The 18333-nt window shown below is 51.7% G+C and overlaps 1 protein-coding gene across 1 annotated transcript in view; it reads right to left on the reverse strand.

The window, feature by feature from the left end:
* RC3H1 (ring finger and CCCH-type domains 1) overlaps positions 1–18333 on the reverse strand; it is a 51300-nt gene that overhangs the window by 13041 nt on the left and 19926 nt on the right. Inside the window, exons 5-14 of the mRNA XM_055120166.1 lie at positions 17537–17712; positions 12579–12779; positions 11491–11623; positions 10562–10680; positions 9370–9482; positions 7737–8018; positions 6547–6764; positions 3495–3862; positions 2175–2342; positions 32–184 (exon numbers count right to left, since the gene is read on the reverse strand). Of these exons, the coding sequence (XP_054976141.1) occupies positions 32–184; positions 2175–2342; positions 3495–3862; positions 6547–6764; positions 7737–8018; positions 9370–9482; positions 10562–10680; positions 11491–11623; positions 12579–12779; positions 17537–17712 (1931 nt within the window). The remainder of the gene's footprint in view (positions 1–31; positions 185–2174; positions 2343–3494; positions 3863–6546; positions 6765–7736; positions 8019–9369; positions 9483–10561; positions 10681–11490; positions 11624–12578; positions 12780–17536; positions 17713–18333) is intronic.

The following is an 18333-nucleotide window of genomic DNA, read 5'->3' on the forward strand; positions in this document are numbered from 1 at the left end:
TGTGACCAACTGGCGTGGCTCTGCAACTTACCATCATTTCCACACCCCCAGAGGCCACCGAGTCTTTGGGCTTTGCGTCCTTGGTGCCGATGTAGGAGCCAATGGTGTCACAGGACCAGGGGGAGTACTGGCTGTAGTCGTTCCCTTTGTACTTCCCGGCCACCTTCAGGTTTTCATCCAGGAACTGCAGATGGGAAAAAGAAACAGGAGGCGGCCCCGTGAGGAGAAAGAGACAGAGGGAGGGAGGGAGGAAGAGAGGGAGAGGAGGAGGGAGAGAGGAAGAAGGAAGGGAGGGAGGGCAGGAGGGCATTTGCCTTGCAAGTGGCCGACCGGGGTTCGATCCCCAGCATCCCATAGAGTCCCCCGAGCACAGCCAGGAGTGATTCCTGAGTACAGAGCCAGGAGTCAGCCCTGAGCATCGCCGGGTGTGGCCCAAATACCAAAGCAAATTGCAACAAAAACCAGAACAGAGTCCGGAAACACAGACCGCCAACAGGTAACGGTAAAGGTCACTGGTGAAGGAGAAAAGCTGCTTTCACTAAATAATGACGAATCACGGAAGAGCCTGAAAAGCTCCCCATGGCATATTCGATATGCCAAATACAGTGACAATAGCAGGTCTCATTCCCCTGACCCTGAAAGAGCCTCCAATCGTTGGGAAAAACGAGTAAGGAGTCACTGCTAAAATCTCAGGGTTGGGACAAATGGAGACATTACTGGTGCCTGCTCGACCAAATCGATGAACAACTGAATGACAGTGATACAGTGATACAGAATGATGCATCAACAAGCTACCTTTGGGTGGGGAAAGTGTACCTTCACTGCTAACATTCCATATAAAAAGAATCTGTAGGGGCCGGAGTGATAGCAGAGTGGGGAGGGAGTTTGCCTTGCACATGGCCAACCCGGGTTCCATTTCCAGCATCCCGTATGGTCCCCTGAGCACCGCCAGGGGTAATTCCTGAGTGCAGAGCCAGGATTAATCCCTGAGCATCACCAGGTGTGATGCCCCCCCAAAAAAAAAGTGGAAAAAAAAATCTGTAGGTAGAAAATGTTGTTTAAATATGAAACAACATTTTCTTTAGGAACGGCTCCTCCGCCCCTGAACAGCCATGATCCCAGAGGCACACAAACCAATCTCGAAAATGCAGTGGCTGCTGGGAGAAATGTTCCTGGACTGTGAACTAAGCTACGGCCCCGTGCAGTCCCGGGAGGGGAAGGGTTTTTGTCCCTGGGCCTTTTCCCCTTTGTGGCAGCATGGCGACCGCCACCTTTCAGAGCCAATTGGACAGAGGTAGGACCTTGCAGTGATGGGGCGCTCGGGAAATCTCGAGATGGGGGTGGGGGGAGGCAGAACTGGCCCTGCTCCCCGCCCAAACGAGACCCCCCAAGAACAGTTCCTCCACTCCTGAATGACCATGATCCCAGATGCACACAAACCAATCTCAGAACACAGCGGCTGCTGGCAGAAATACCTCTGGACTTAATTACGAAAATACCAGAATTCCAAAATCATATGCTCTTCACTATCAGCAATAGAAAACTACAGATCTAATGATGCCTTTTCGGCAGGTCTGATTGTTGGGGGAAAAATTCCAAATAATAATAATAGTGGGTTTTCTGTCAAAAATGGAATGTAATCAAAGTAAAGAGAGAGTAAAGTGAAAATCATCAGCCACACAGGCAGGGTGGGGAGTGGGAGGGGGATATACTGGGGTTCTTGATGGTGGAACATGTGCACTGGTGAAGGGATGGGTGTTGAATCATTGTATGACTGAGACTTAAACCTGAAAGCTTTGTAACTGCTCTGCTCTCACGGTGATTCAATTAAAAAAAAAAAAAAGAAAAAAAACCAATGTTTTCGATTTTTTTTTTTTTTTTTGCTCTTTGGGTCACACCCTGCGATGCACTGGGGTCACTCCTGGCTCTGTGCTCAGGAATTACCCCTGGCGGTGCTCAGGGGACCCTATGGGATGCTGGGAATCGAACCCGTGTTGGTTGCGTGCAAGGCAAACGCCCTCCCCGCTGTGCTATCGCTCCAGCCCGTTTTCAAAATTTTGAAAGAAAGTAAAGACGTCGCCATAGCTTCGGGCACAGGCAAAGATGACCTAGACATGAGACAAGAGGACCCAAGGAGGGAAACAGGGGTAGAGGGGACAGAACCCTGCGCTGACCTCCTCCGGATGGAAGGCGGGCGGCAGCGTGGGCGAGGGCGCGAAGGGCGGCGGGGAGATGACCTTCCGCTCCTCCAGCTGCGCCATGATCTCCTTCCGGCGGCGATGCAGCTCATCCAGGCTGGGGTGAGGCTGGGGCGGCGGCGGAAACCGGCTGTACGGAGACTCCTGGGGAGGGAGGGAAGAGTGAAAACGGAGACACAAGCGCAAAAGGTGTCACTTCGCTGAGCACCAATGCTAAAGAAGCAGCTTGTCTACCCTTCTTTTCTTTTTGGTCCTTTTTGGGTCCCACCCAGTGATGCTCAGGAGTTGCTCCTGGCTCTGCACTCAGGAATCACTCCTGGCGGTGCTCAGGGGACCCTATGGGATGCTGGGAATCCAACCTGGGCTGGCCACTGTGCAAGGCAAACACCCTCCCCGCTGTGCTATGGCTCCAGCCCCCACTGTCTACCCATCTTAATTAGCATTTACGAATATCAAGACAACCAAAGTGAAGCAACCCCCCTCCCCACCAAAGTCTCACTATTTCCCACAGAGCTAAATTTTTTTGGCCCAAATCACCATTTCCAAATAGGTCTAAAAATGTTAATAAAAACCCCTAAAACTCAAAAATTAAGAAGGGCTAATTTCTTCGAAGCTGGGGGACCTTTAATATTGAAACAAAACAAACCCAGGCGACAGTGATTGTGCGGCGGCGGAGGTGGCGTGGGGGGAGGCTTAGCCGCACACCCCGACCTGGGTTAACTTCCGGACATCCCGTATGGTCCCCCAAGCACCACAAGTTAATTCCTGAGCTCGGAACCAAGAGCAACACCTGAGCATTGCAGGTGCTACTTGATTATCTTTGCAAAAAGGTGAAAGAAAAAAATCACTGCAAGGGGCAGGGAGATAGCCCAGTCAGATGCAGGTCATCTTAGCAAGTGAAGAGGCCTCGATTTTTTTGGTTTTTTCTGGGTCACACCCGGCGATGCTCTGGGATCACTCCTGGCTCTGCACTAAGGAATTACTCCTGGTGGTGCTCTGGGGACCCTATGGGATGCTGGGGATGGAACCTGGGTCGGCTGTGTGCAAGACCAACACCCTCCCCGCGGTGCCATCACTCGGCCCCAAGAGGCCTAGATTTGACCCCTGGACTGTGCGTCCTCCCCACCCTGAACCCCAGCACTGCCAGTGGCGGTTTGACTGTAAAGAAAGTCCGGAATAGCCAGTGAGCACTGTTGGATCTGGCCCCTCCCACTCCAAAACAGAAACAAAAACAAAGAACAAAACAAAGTGCGACGAGCAACAACCGAACGGTCCCGATGCGGGGAAGAGGCGTACCCGCACGTAGGGCCGGAGCTGCGCGGGGTGCGCGGACACGGGGTAGTAGGCGTCCATCTGCGGGTAGCGCTCCCGGGGCTCCGGCACGTAGGGCGGGACGGCGGCCGGCGGGAGGTCCAGGGGCACGGGGCTTTCCCGGAACACCTCCTCTCGCCCGTACGACGGGGGTGGGTAGAGCCGGCGGCCGTCATAGTGCGGGGGGTACATGGGCGGGTACTGCTGCGGCTGTGCGCCGTACTGCGAGCTCACCACGCGCTCCGGCAGGTAGGGCGGGTAGTGGTCCAGGTAGGGGGGCACGGGCTCGGCGGCGGCGGGGGGCGGCCGCATGAAGCGGGACACGCAGGGTGGCGGCGGCGGGTAGTACATGCCTGCAGGGAGAGAGCAGCGCCCGTGAACCCACCCGCGCGGCTTGGGGGGGGGGGGCGGGGGGCTTCCGTTCCCACCAACACGACCAGAAGGGAACTTCGGTGCTGAGGAATTGATTGACAGTCCGTTCTCTCCTCTCTGCTTCCGTGGTCAGCGGAATGAAAAACACGATGGGAAAGTATCCTTGGAAGCTTCTGGAACAAACCATCTACCTCGTTTAACTCTCTTCACTGTTTCAGACTTCCGGGAGTGCTTTCACAGAATATTCTGGAAACCAAAACCAACCAACCAACACCAAAGCTCAAATAGAACCTGGCACGCAAAAGATCTGTCTGTAGGTGGAGCTCTTGTAGCCACTCAAGAGTTCTTTTTTTTTTTTCTTTTTTTTGGGTCACACCCGGCGATGCACAGGGGTCACTCCTGGCTCATGCACTCAGGAATCACCCTTGGTGGTGCTCAGGAGACCATATGGGATGCTGGGATTCGAACCCGGGTCAGCCACGTGCAAGGCAAACGCCCTACCCGCTGTGCTATCGCTCCAGCCCCCTCAAGAGTTCTTTTTTCTTTTTTTGGCTTTTTGGGTCACACCCCGGCGATGCTCAGGGGTTCCTCCTGGTTCTGCACTCAGGAATTACTCCTGACAGTGCTCGGGGGACCCGATGGGAGGTGGGGGATTGAACTCGGGGTGGCAGCATGCAAGGCAAATGCCCTCCCTGCTGTGCTGCGGCCCCTACTGAAGAGTTCTAGAGCGTGGCTTCTATGCTCTGTTTTGGGGCCACACCCTGAGGTGCTCACTCCCGGTGGGGCTCGGGGAATGGAACCCGGGGCGGCCGTGTGCAAGGCGAATGCCTCCTGCTGCGCTGACCCTCCAGCCCTAGAGCGGCTTCCTGAGCTGAGCACGGGGTCACCTGGAAGTGGCTGTGTGACTCATCACAAACGTTTCACTTCTAGACCTGTCTTACATTTGTGCACATCTGGGGTCACATACAATTTCCTCGGGGGGCTTGGGGGGGAAGGGGTCAGGAGCAGGAGCTCAGGAAGCCCTGCTCCAGGAATTGTGACACGTGGCAGGATTTCCAGGGATGGATGTGCCCATTTTGGCTGCTTCTCCATCTAACAAGTTCTCTGCTCAGCCCAGCCGGACTCTTTCTGGGACTCACTTAACACTCCTTCTCCAGTACTTAGCAGAACCCTAGCAGGTTCCTGAACTCTACCGATTATAGAGCTAGCGTTTCTGTTCTCTGCAATTAAGGTCTACATTTTAATTTTTAAAAATTATTGTAGGGGCTGGAGCAATAGCACAGCGGGGAGGGCGTTTGCCTTACACGTGACCAACCCGGGTTCAACTCCCAGCATCCCATATGGTTCCCTGAGCACCACCAAGGGCAATTCCTGAGTGCAGAGCCAGGAGGAATCCCTGTGCATCGCCGGGTGTGACCCAAAAAGCAAAAAAAAAAAAAAAAAAATTGTAGTTTAGGAGCCAAGTTTTTTGGGCGATGCTCAGGGCTGACTCCTGGCTCTGCACTCAGGAATTACCCCTGGCGGTGCTCAGGGGACCCTATGGGATGCTGGGAATCGAACCTGGGTCGGTCACGTGCAAGGCCAACGCCCTTCCCACTGTCTATCGCTCCAGCCCCCTAGGAGTCAAGTTTTACTCAGTATTGATACATAGTTACCATGCCTCTTCCTCAACTAAGTACCCCAGGCCCCTCCACCATGCTCCTTCACTACAGTGCAACGCCCCCTGCCCCCCACGAAGTGGAGGGAGGTCTCGACAGAAGCAGTTGGTGCTTCCCTTGCTGGTGAATCAAAGGGATGCAGAGATCAGCTCTGATCAGACTTGAGCGATACTGAAAACGCTGTCTACTTCGATTCTTATTTTGAGCTTAGAGAAGGTATTTATAACTCAAAACTAAGACTGAGAAAAGGAAACAAAGCAATCTGTTAAAAACAAACAACCCAAAAACACTTTAAAAAAGGGGGGCCACTCCTCCCAGTGCTCAGGAGTCATATAGTGTTGGGGATTACACATAGGTATCCCCACATCCGACGCAAGTGTTGACTACACCCTAGCCTCAGAACACCTTTGATACAGCCCTCTAGATCTAACATACCCACTGATACTTTCCTTCCACCCCCAAGGAAACTTCTGGTCAGGAAAAAGAAACATTGCCTTACTCAGCAAATTCCCATGGTTTAGCTGGGTGACTTGTTACTTAAACAAATATGTGAACATATTTAATGGATAACAAGTCTTAGCAGAGGGCAATCTGCGTTTTTTTTTTTCCTTCCTGTTGCTTCATTTATTTCATCCTACTCAGTGAATCATTAAGATCTTAGTTTTCCCCAAGTTATCAATGTCATCCCGCTGCTCATCAATTTGCTTGAGCGGGCACCAGTCACGTCTCCATGGTGAGACTTGTTGTGACTGTTTTTGGCATATCGAATACGCCACGGGGAGCTTGCCAGGCTCTGCCATGCAGGCAAGATACTCTCAGTAGCTTGCCAGGCACTCCGAGAGGGGCGGAGGAATCGAACCCGGGTCGGCCTCGTGCAAGGCAAACGCCCTCCCCACTGTGCTTCCCCCCAAGTATTTGAAAAGAAAAAAGTGCATTAATGGAAAACAAAAAATGCAGAAAACAATAAAAGCTGGTCATGAAGATGCTGCTCGGGACACGGTCATCACCTGGCTGGTAAGGTGCTGGCTCAAACGGGGGCGCAGCCGTCCCTCGGGGATCCGGGTAATACACGTCCGCCTGCTGTGCCGGGTAGAGCGGAGACCCTCGAGACACCATCTGGGGCGGTTTGGTGACGGGCAAAGAGGGCAGGTCTGCGGGCCCCCTCGGAGGTACCGGGTGCGGGTTCACAGGGAGGGCAGAAATGCTCTTCGGAGCAGCGTCGAGACTAGCAGTGAAGATTTGCAAAGTCAGCTTGAAGGTGCCCTGTGGTCCTAAGCGCGCAAAGGGAGCTTCAGGGGATAGGGGGGGGGCGGGGGGGATACTGGGGACACTGGTGGTGGGATGGGTGCTCGATCAGCGTGACTGAAACTCGAAACTCAAACATGAAAGCTTTTTTTTTTTTTTTTTCCCCTCTTTGGGTCCCACCCAGCGATGCTCAGGGCTGACTCCTGGCTCTGCACTCAGGAATCACTCCTGGCGGTGCTCGGGGGACCCTATGGGATGCTGGGAATCGAACCTGGGTGGGCCGCATGTAACGCAAAAGCCCTACCCACTGTGCTATTGCTCCAGCCTCAAACATGAACGCTTCGTAACTACCTCACGGTGATTCAGTAAAAAAAGAGAAAAGAAAGGAAAGTTTCATGTAAAAGAATCGTTCCATGACCTGGAAACGTGTTTCTTTAACAGTGTCTGTGAAACCATCTATCTTATTTCCCCTACACTGATGGTTTCTAAGAAAAACCACTTGCACAGGAAAAATAAAGTATCCCCCCAAACATTTAAGAAACAAAACCAGCATTTCCCCCCCCCCCATTTTCTTTTTCTCCTTTTTTTCTTTCTTTTTTGGGTCCCACCCAGCAATGCTCAGGGGTTACTCCTGGCTCTGCACTCAGGAATCACTCCTGGCGGTGCTCGGGGGACCCTATGGGATGCTGGGAATCGAACCTGGGTCGGCTGCGTGTAACGCAAATGTCCTCCCTGCTGTGCTATTGGTCCAGGACCCCTTCCTCCATTTTCTTAATAAATTTTTGTTTTGTTTTGTATTCCTTGGCCATACCAGCAGTGCTCAGGCCTGACTACTGGCTCTGTGCTCAGGGGGCCCAGTGTGGGAGGGGCCAGAGCCCCGCCTGCTGCACCATGTCGCGGGCGCTGCTGCCCTAACGTGTGAGAGTGGAGGTGGGGTGGGCGCGGGACGTACAGGTCGGGCGGGGAGCCGGGCGCGCTGCTGCTCAGGTGGTCCATCTTCCCCGGCTTCAGGCCGGCTTCGTAGCCAGGCTCCGTCCCCCGCGGGATCAGCTTCGCGACCGTCGTGCCCGCCGCCACGATCCCGTTGGGCAGCGCAGGGGTCTTCCTGCCCGGCAGGTCCACAGCGCTCTCCTCGGGGAGAAGCGCGGCAGCGGGCAGGCCCACCTCGTTCAGCTGCCCCAGGGAGGCACTCAGGGGCCTCCGGGGCACCAGCCGCTTGTTCATCTTCCGGAACCTGTGCGGGCAGGGGACCCAGCGTCACGGGGCAGGAGCAGGAGACAGGCCCGAGCCACAGCATGGCAGGAAGGCGCCTGCCCCGCACGTGGCCCACCCTGGTGTGACCCAGCAGGACCAATTCCTGAGGGCAGAGCCAGGAGGGACCCCCGAGCATCGTGGGGTGTTGGCCCCACCCCCAGTGAAATGTTCTTTTCGTTTTTTTTTTTTTTTTAATGGGACGAGGTTTTTGGGCCGCATCCAGGGATGCTCAGGGGTTCCTCCTGGCTCTGTGCTTGAGAATCACGCCTGGTGCTGCTCAGGGATGCAGGGGATCGAAGCCAGGTCAGCCGCATGCAAGGCAAACACTCTAAACCCAGGATTATGGCTCCGTACCTCAAACAAATAATTTTCTAGCAATTTTCTTCAAGTCCCAGATACAAACAACATATTCTAGCTATCGTCTTGAGTTGTCTATACATATATAAATAGCACTGTTGGGGCTGGAGCAACAGCACAGCGGGGAGGGCGTTGGCCTTACATGCGGCCGACCCGGGTTCGAACCCCAGCATCCCATATGGTCCTCTGAGCACCACCAGGGATAATTCCTGAGTGCAGAGCCAGGAGTAACCCCTGTGCATTGCTGGGTGTGACCCAAAAAGCAAAATAAATAAATAAATAAACAAATAGTACTGTCATCCCATTGTTCATTGATTTGCTCAAGCGGGCACTAGTCACATCTCCATGGTGAGACTTGTTGTGACTGTCTTTGGCATATCAAATACACCACGGGGAGCTTGCCAGGCTCTGCTGTGCGGGCGGGATCCTCTCGGTAGCTTGCTGGGCTCTCCGAGAGGGATGCAGGAATTGAAACTGGGCCCGCTGCGTGGAAGGCAAACGCTCTACCCGCTGTGCTATTGCATTGTAATATTAATATTAATATTGTAATATTAATTGTAATATTATAACATTGCAATATTACTATCACAATGTTACAATATTGCATTAATATTATAATATTGTAATATTACAATATTGCAATTGTAGTATTATAACATTGTGGTATTAATATTAACAGTATTCTAAGTCACAGAGTTTAAATAAAAAATAAAACCAGTGTTTGTTTTGATTTTTTGGGGGGGCCACACGGGCCGTGCCCAGGGCTCACTACTGGCTCTGTGCCCAGCGGTCCCTCCGTGTGTGGTGCCAGGGGCTTTAGCAGGCGTGGCCATAGCCCATGGTGGCCTGTGTGTCGCTGGGAGCAACTGCCACCCGCAAACACTGCTGAACGTGCCCCCGCCCCGCCACCCCAGGCCGCCGGGCTCTGTTTGATGTGAGCTGTCAGGAGGGTGAGTCCGGTGACCGTCACTTACTTCTCCAGCTCCTCCTGAGAGTGCGCAAAGGTGCAGCTGGCCCCACGGGGGCACCCTCCTCTCTGCTTCATGTCACGGCACATGTACGTCTTATACTTGCTGTGCTGTGGAGGCTACAGCAAAAGCAAAATTCAGCGCTCACACACCCACACCCCACCCACACCCACCCACGATGACACAACCCCTCCCCTAGGAATTCTGTGCTGCTGCCATTTTAGGATCTTGGTCATCTAGATCAGAGGTTCCTAAACTTGCTTTGCATATGGACACACTTTCTCAGATTAAAAAAAGTAAGAGTGGCTGGAGAGATAGCACAGTGGGGAGGGCATTTGCCTTGCATGCAGCCAACCCGGGTTTGATTCTCATCATCCCATAGGGTCCCCCGAGCACCACCAGGAGTGATTCCTGAGTGCAGAGCCAGGAGAAACCCCTGAGCATCGCCGGGTGTGACCCAAAAAAGAAAAGAAAATACAGTAAGAAAAAAAGGAGCCAGAGTTGATAGTGCAGTGGGTAGGGCACTTGCCTTACGCACAGCTGGCCCAGGTTTGATCTCTGACATTCCACAGGGTCCCCCCAGCCACCAGGAGTGATCGCTCAGTGCAGAGCCAGGAGCAGGTCCTGAGCCCCGCCGGGTGTGGTCCCCAAACCAACCAACAAATAACACTCAGCCCACGAAACCAACTTTCTTTTTTTTTTTTTTTTTACTTTTTTTGGGTCCCACCTGGCGATGCTCAGGTGTTCCTCCTGGCTCTGCACTCAGGAATCACTCCTGGCGGTGCTCAGGGGACCCTATGGGATGCTGGGGATCGAACCCGGGTCGGCTGCATGCCAGGCAAACGCCCTCCCCGCTGTGCTATTGCTCCGGCCCCCAAAAACTGACTTTCTATGAGGATTATGTGCTTGTCTGTCGCCTTCTGTGTATGGGAAGCACCCACACCTGCACCTGAGGCAGGACTGCCCCCACTAGGATGGCTCTAGCACCCGGGGGACAACGTCATCCACTGGGAAACACGGACCTACACGGGGCCTTCTTCAACTTATCCACTTGAGAAATTTTTACGTGACCCGAAATGTACAGAATAGGTATAGAAAGTCTAGCGCAGGTGCATGAAAAGATTGCGGGTGACGCCACGGCTGAGCCAGGCTACAGTCCCCGTCACCAGCCGCTTGCGACAGTCACATCCCCTGGTACCTGCTGCTGGTCTGCGCCCTTCTTGCTGTGGTTCTGGATGTAGTCCACCAGCCCGTGGACCACCGTGCGCACAGCCACCAGCCCGTTCTCCAGCTGCTCCCAGGACGGAGGAGGAGCGTCTGTGCGAGAAATCAGAGAGGCGGGGAGCAACGGTCAGGAAGGGACACGCCGAGCCGGAAGCACTTCGGCCGGCAGCTGGCATCCAGGGAGACGGAGTCGGGTCCCACACAGCCCCCCGGCTCTCCTAGGGGGCGTTTTGTGGCGGCGGGAGCACTTCAAGGAAGACCCATCCTGGGAGGCCTCAGGCAGCCACGGGACAGACCTGGGGGGGCACTTCTGGCAGAGGGCATCGGGTCACTCTGGCTCCCGTGACTAGTCAGACAGATGAACGGGGGATGGACGCGCCACAGTGAAAGACACAGTGAAGGCAAGCGGACGCCTTCCAAAGGGAACGGAGGGCCGGGCCAACAGCACGGGGTGGAGGGTGTGTGCCTTGAGCATGGCCGACCCAGGTTCGATCCCCGGCCTCCCCCAAGCGAGGCCAGGAGTAATTCCTGAGTGCAGAGCCAGGAGCAACACTTGAGCATCGCTGGGTGTGACCCCAAAAGAAAAACAAAACGTGGGGAAAAAACACAAAAGGGATCTGGGGGGCCAGAAAGGTAGCGGAGCGGAAGGTGCTTGCCCTGCACAGGTGCGAACTGGGTTCAATCCCGGCATCCCCTACGGTCCCGAGCTGCGCCAGGGGTGAGCCCCGAGCACAGCAGTGAGGAGTAACCCTGGGTATGAGTCGGTGTGGCCCAAAGACCAAAAGGATAAATAAACAAACCTGAGAACTTAGGGAGCGTCGGGAATAACTACGACGAGAAATTCTAGAGGAATTTAAGAGGAGACAATGGAGAGAATCAAGGCTTCGTTTCCCCTGGGCTTACCCGGACTCGGGTCGATGTTGGCTAAAAGCTCCAAGTGGGGTCTCAGTCGATTCAAGTTGGCCGGGTCTCCGGTTCGCTGGAGCGCAATGGTCAGTTCCTGAACGCTCTGTGCGAAGGAGGCCGGGGTCTGCAACTGAAAACAGAGACGGACACTCACCCGGAGTCCAGAGCCTGCTTCGAAGATAAAGACTGTGGACTGTGTACCTCACAGTCATCTTTGAAGTTTATTAGCCTTAATTCTCTTTTTCTTTTCTTTTTGGGTCACACCCGGCGATGCTCAGGGGTTACTCCTGGCTCTGCATTCAGGAATCACTCCTGGCGGTGCGCAGGGGACCTTATGGGATGCTGGGAATCGAACCCGAGTCAGCCGCGTGCAAGGCAAACGCCCTTCCTTCTGTGCTATCGCTCCAGCCCCAATTAGACTTAATTCTTATCCTCCTGTTTACCTCACATTTTGTCAGCTAAGGATAACCTGCAACATAAAATCTGCATTGCTACATGCTTCTAGGCTCTTTCTCTCTCTCCTCCCTCTCTCCCTACCTCCCGCCTGCCCCCCTCCCCTTACCGTTCTCATGTTAGACCACTCAGTACCTCAATCTGGGAGCAACTCTTTTCTGTCTTTATGGCTCTGTATTTGTCTGACTTGTGAGGCCCTTCCAAGCAATGACAATCTGGCACGTGGTCTATTGATCAACGCTACACAACAGCGGGAACAGTGACGCTGAACCCCAACTAAGCTTGAGTTCAAGTTCTGCTATAGGCCAAGGACTCTGCATACCCTTACAGGCTCAAATCAAAATCTGATGGATGGATTTATCTATTATTTTGGGGGTCACAATGGCCATGCTACAGGCCTTTTTTTTTTTTTGATTTTTGGGTCATATCCGGCGATGCACAGGGGTTCCTCCTGGCTCTGCGCTCAGGAATCACTCCTGGCAGTGCTCAGGAGACCATATGGGATGCTGGGAATCTAACCCGGGTCGGCTGCATGCACGGCAAATGCCCTCCCCACTGTGCTATCGCTCTGGCCCAAATCCAATTTCTAAGCGCCTGAGAACTGCGTGGCGCGCTGCCTGGCCGAGCCCTACCTTGTCGATGATGGACTGCATGTGGGACTTGTGCGACTGGTCCCCGTACAGCAGGGAGGACCACTGGTCCGGGGCGATGCGCAAGCCCGCCTCCATGGCGATCTGCACGATCTGGGAGTCGTGCTCTCGCCTCAGCGCCTCGTAAGTCCGGAACTCTTCCTTCAGCTGCATCAGAGACGAGTCTTCGTCACGCTTGGTGACCTAAAGCAACACACGAGAACACGACGTGAGTCAGGGTAAGAGCCAAAACTGGGCTCACGGGGCTGGAGCACAGAGGGGAGGGCGTTTGCCTTGCATGTGGCTGACCCACGTTCGGTTCCCAGCATCTCATAGGGTCCCCTGAGCATCACCAGGAGTAATTCCTGAGTGCAAAAACCAGGAGTAACCCCTGTGCATCGCCAGGTGTGACATCCCCAAAAAAAATAAAAACTGGGCTCACGCTTGATAGGACCAATGTCATTTTTTTTTTGCAACAATACGTGAATATATATGCACTACACAAAGCAATATCAAGGTTACAATGAAACATGCCCTCATTTCCTGCCCCCCCTCCCCCGATGTCAAAATCTTCTGGCTAGGTCTACAGAATGCCCTGAAAGAGCATGCTGGAATGAAATCCAAGGACTGAGTAGATTTTTAACAAAAACATGTGGTTTAAAGTGCATTAGTGAAGAAGGGTCCCTTTCTCCCCACATCCTCTCCAACAGCGGTTGCTTTTGTTCTTTTGGATGTGTGCTAGACTCTGTGGTGTGAGGTGGTATCTCATGGTTGTTTTGATCTGCATCTCTCTGATGATTAGTGATGTAGAACACTTTTTCATGTGCCTTTTGGCCATTCGTATTTCTTCCTTGGTAAAGTTTCTGTTCATTTCTTTGCCCCATTTTTTTATGGGGTTGGATGTTTTCTTCTTGTAGAGCTCAACCAGTGCTTTATATACCATTGATATCAACCCCTTATCTGATGGGTATTGTGTAAATATCCTTTCCCATTCTGTGGATAGTCTTTGTATTCTGGGACCCTTCTTCACTGCTGGTGGGAATGCCGACTGGTTCAGCCCTTCTGGAAAACAATTTGGACGACTCTCAAAAAATTAGATATTGAATTCCCATTTGACCCAGCAATACCACTGCTGGGAATATATCCCAGAGAGGCAAAAAAGTACAATCGAAACAACATCTGCACATGTATGTTCATCGCAGCACTGTTTACAATAGCCAGAATCTGGAAAAAACCCGAATGCCCCAGAACGGATGACTGGTTGAGGAAACTTTGGTACATCTATACAATGGAATACTATGCAGCTGTTAGAAAAAAGGAGGTCAAGAATTTTGTAGTTAAGTGGATGGGCATGAAAAGTTTCATGCTGAGTGAAATGAGTCAGATAGAGAGAGACAGACATAGAAAGATTGCACTCATCTATGGTATATAGAATAACAGAGTGGGAGACTAACACCCAAGAACTGTAGAAATAAGTACCAGGAGGTTGACTCCATGGCTTCGAGGCTGGCCTCACGTTCCGGGGAAAGGTCAACTCAGAGAAGCGATCACCAACTACATTGTAGTCGAAGGCCATGTGGGGGAAGAGAGTTGCGGGCTGAATGAGGGCTAGAGACTGAGCACAGCGGCCACTCAACACCTTTATTGCAAACCACAACAGCTAATTAGAGAGAGAAAACAGAAGGGAATGCCTTGCCACAGTGGCAGGGTGGGGTGGGGGGGAGATGGGATTGGGGAGGGTGGGAGGGACACTGGGTTTACGGGTGGTGGAAAATGGGCACTGGTGAAGGGATGGGTTCCCGAACTTTGTATGAGGGAAATATAAGCACAAAAGTGTATAAATCTGTAACTGTACCCTCACGGTGATTCTCTAATTAAAAATAAATAAATTAAAAAAAAAAAAATACAAAAAAAAAAAAAAAAAAACAAAAAAAAAATGTACAAAACTGTTTTATGCTATACAATAGAAGTAAGGGACAGAACAACCTTATAGACTCATATAAAAATATATAGAAAGTTCTGATGGATGACTGATTCTTCTGAATCCAGTTCCAAGAAAAAGCTACAAAGTATATATTAATAATTCCACAATTCTTCCAATAAAGTTATGGGAAAAATAAAAAAAAAAAAAATAAAAAAAATAAAGTGCATTAAAGGGGGGCTGGAGCTTTCCGGCCCCGTGCGAGATCAACCCCGGAGGCAACTGAACCACTTTAGACACGAGCGGCGCCCCCAAAATGCCTCCAAACTGTGTGCTCGGAGCTTCTGGCCCAGGTGCTGCCGGCAGGGTATGGTCTTTTCTCTCTCAACTCTTTCTTTTTGAACGCAGCGAGGCAATAGCCGGTTTTTAGACTCTACAGGAAGCCCGGGAAAGCCAATGGGCGGGACTTCCGGATCCGCCCTGTGCTGGCCGACATTTAAGCGCAGAACCATGCGGGGACGCTCCTTTCCGGCCCCTCGCGAGATCGACCCCGGAGGCAACTGAACCACTTTGGACACGAGCGGCGCCCCCAAAATGCCTCCAAACTGTGTGCTCGGAGCTTTCTGGCCCAGGTGCTGCCAGCGAGTGATGCAATTACCAAAAGAATTTTCCCTGGACTGCATATAGAAATCCAAAACCTAGTATCTCTTGATTGTCAGCAATGTGTAAATGTTCCTTTTTGGCAGGGCTTAACGTGGGGGGAAACTCCAAACAATAGTACTAAGTTTTTTTTGAAGGGTAAAAGATTGTAGCGATAGAATTTTAGGCAGAATTTTCCCTGGACTTTATATAGAAACCCAAAACCGCGCGGCCGCGGCAGCCTAATGTCATCTAATCATCAGCAATATGAAATGGTTCCTTTGTAATGGGTTGGACTTTGGGGGGACCATAATGGGTTAAAGTTTGTAGCGACGTGTAATTTCTGGCTGTACTTTCCCTGGACTTTATACAGAAATTCAAAGCCGCGAGGCCGCTGCCATGGCCGCGCAACCTATTGTCATTTAATCATCACCAATATGAAATGGTTCCCTTTTAACGGGTCGGACTTTGGTGGGAAATCCTAACAAGAATAGTAAGTCTTTTGCTGAAATATTGAAGGCTACCAAAGTGGTAGCCATCTCTATAGACTGAACTAAGCCATATCCCCATGCCGGCTGAGAAGAAATATCCTTCTTTCTCGGGAAGAAACGCGGCGTGGCGTTAACCATAGTATGATGTCCATTAAGCTGACACGGACCTGGTGGCGTGGGAATGGGATACAAGGGAATAAATTATTATGTACTTGGAACAGCGGGACGCTGGTGGAATCTCGAGCCGGGGCCGATACCAGCGTATTACTTTTGGTTCCAGAAACTGCTTGCAGACATTCTACTAGACTATCAACTAAGCCAGAGCCCCACGCCGGCTGATGACGAGAAATAACCATCTTTTTTGGTTTGTTTTCCCTTTGTCAGGCAGCGTGGTGATTACTAAACAGGCATGATCTCGGTGGCGCGGGACGAGGGGGGAAAAAATAGAAAAGTTATGTAACAAACAGCGGGACTTAATATCTCTACATTCTCAGCAATGGAGAGCCATCAAATGCTTCCTTGACAGTGGGACTGTCCTTTCTTTTTTGGGGGAAACCCTAGCAACAATAGTGAGTTATGTGTTGAAACATGGACTATAACCAAGATAAAGCGTAAACGAAGTGAAACTTATCACTTACAAGGGCGGGGACTGGGGGGGCGGGAGGGGGCGGGAGGTATAATGGGGTGGTTGGTGATGGAATATGGGCACGGGTGAAGGGAAGGGTGTTTGAGTATTGTATAACTGACATAATCCTGAGAACTATGTAACCCTCCACATGGTGATTCAATAAAATTTAAATCAAAAAAAATAAATAAATAAAGGGGGGCTGGAGCAATAGCACAGTGGGTAGGGCGTTAGCCTTGCACGCGACCGACCCGGGTTCGATTCCCAGCATCCCATAGGGTCCCTTGAGCACCGCCAGGGGTAATTCCTGAGTGCAGAGCCAGGAGTAACCCCTGTGCATCGCCGGGTGTGATCCAAAAAAGCAAAAAAAATAAATAAAAATAAAGTGCATTAAAGGGACCAGAGTGATAGTACACTCTGGTGTTGGCCAACCCAGGTTCGATTTCTGGTGTCCCATAGGGTTCCTTGAGCACCGTCAGGAGTAATTCCTGAGTGCAGAGCCAGGAGGAACCCCTGTGCATCGCCAGTGTGGCCCCTCCCCCCCAAAAAAAGTGCATTTAAGTGCTCATTTGGTGGTAGTGGAAGGGGTCTACACCCAGAAATACTCAGAACTATTAATCTCTTGAATAACAAGGCTATAGGCATCGGCTTGATTTCTGTAGTTCAATACCTAACAGAAAACCCAACATAATAATGGGCACGGAGAGACAGTGCAGAGGGTAGGACACGTGCCATGCACATGGCCGACTTGGGTTTGATCCCCATCAACCCACATGGTCCCCCCCAAGCCCGCCAGGAGAGATCCCTAAGTGAGAGTAAGCCCTGTGCACTGCCAGGTGTGGTCCAAACACAGAAACAAAAACAAAACAAAATCTGACATGATGGGATTTACTATCACTGGACTGAAGCAATAGCATAGTAGATAAGGTGTTTGCCTTGAACACGGCTGACCCGGGTTCGATTCTTCCATCCCTCTCGGAGAGCCCAGCAAGCTACTGAGGGTATCCCACCCGCACGGCAGAGCCTGGCAAGCTCCCCGTGGCGTATTCAAGATGCCAAAAACAGTCACAACAAGTCTCACCATGGAGACGTTACTGGTGCCTGTTTCAGCAAATCAATGAACAACGGGACGACAGTGCAGTGCAGGGTCTCATCAAGTTTTTAAATAGAAAATTAAGCTGCTGAAATCCTCCACAAAGATAGTTTCATTCAATTCACCTAGTACTGCTCACACTAGGGCACAGGCCAACGCCTCCCGTTCCGATGAAACGTCAGCAGTCCATACCTTGAAGCACGAGGCTCTGTAGAGGAGCTGGACAACGTGCCCAATGCTGGTCTTAGAGGCCTGAGGAAACCGGGGTTCCAACCTTTGCACCACAAAGAGAACCAAAACTTTCCTTGACAAAGCAGAGCCATCCTCAAGGGCCAGCAGAACCAGCTTTAACGCTTCCTCCTGCATTGCTAGAAGGCGGAGGAGACAAAATGTCAACACGTGAAAAAGAGAATCCCTTTGCTGGAAAAAGCGGATTTGGTCCTATCAGCAAGGACCACTTAAGAATTAACAGGTAATAAGCCTGCAAAAAAGCACAGCAGAAATGACATCTGTACCTATATGTTCACTGCAGCACTGTTCACAATAGCCAAAATCTGGAAACAACCCAAGTGTCCGAGAACAGACGACTGGTTAAAGAAACTTTGGTACATCTAATGGAATACTATGCAGCTGTGAGGAGAGACGAAATGATGAAGTCATGAAATTTGCTTATAAGTGGATAGACATGGAGAGTATCATGCCATGTGAAATAAGTCAGAAAGAGAGGGACAGACATAGAAGGACTGCACTCATTTGTGGAGTGTAAAATAACATAACACGAGACCAACACCCAAGGACAGTAGATAGAAGGGTCAGAAGACTTCTCCATAGTTGGAAGCCTGTCTCGTGAGCAGGCAGGGAGAGGACAGCTGGAATAAAGAAGGGATCACTGGGCTGGAGAGATAGCACAGCGGGTAGGGCCTTGCAGGCGGGCGACCCGGGTTCGATTCCCAGCATCCCATATGGTCCCCTGAGCACCGCCAGGGGTA

This window comes from Sorex araneus, chromosome X (assembly GCF_027595985.1).
Source record: "Sorex araneus isolate mSorAra2 chromosome X, mSorAra2.pri, whole genome shotgun sequence".
NCBI lineage: Eukaryota > Metazoa > Chordata > Mammalia > Eulipotyphla > Soricidae > Sorex > Sorex araneus.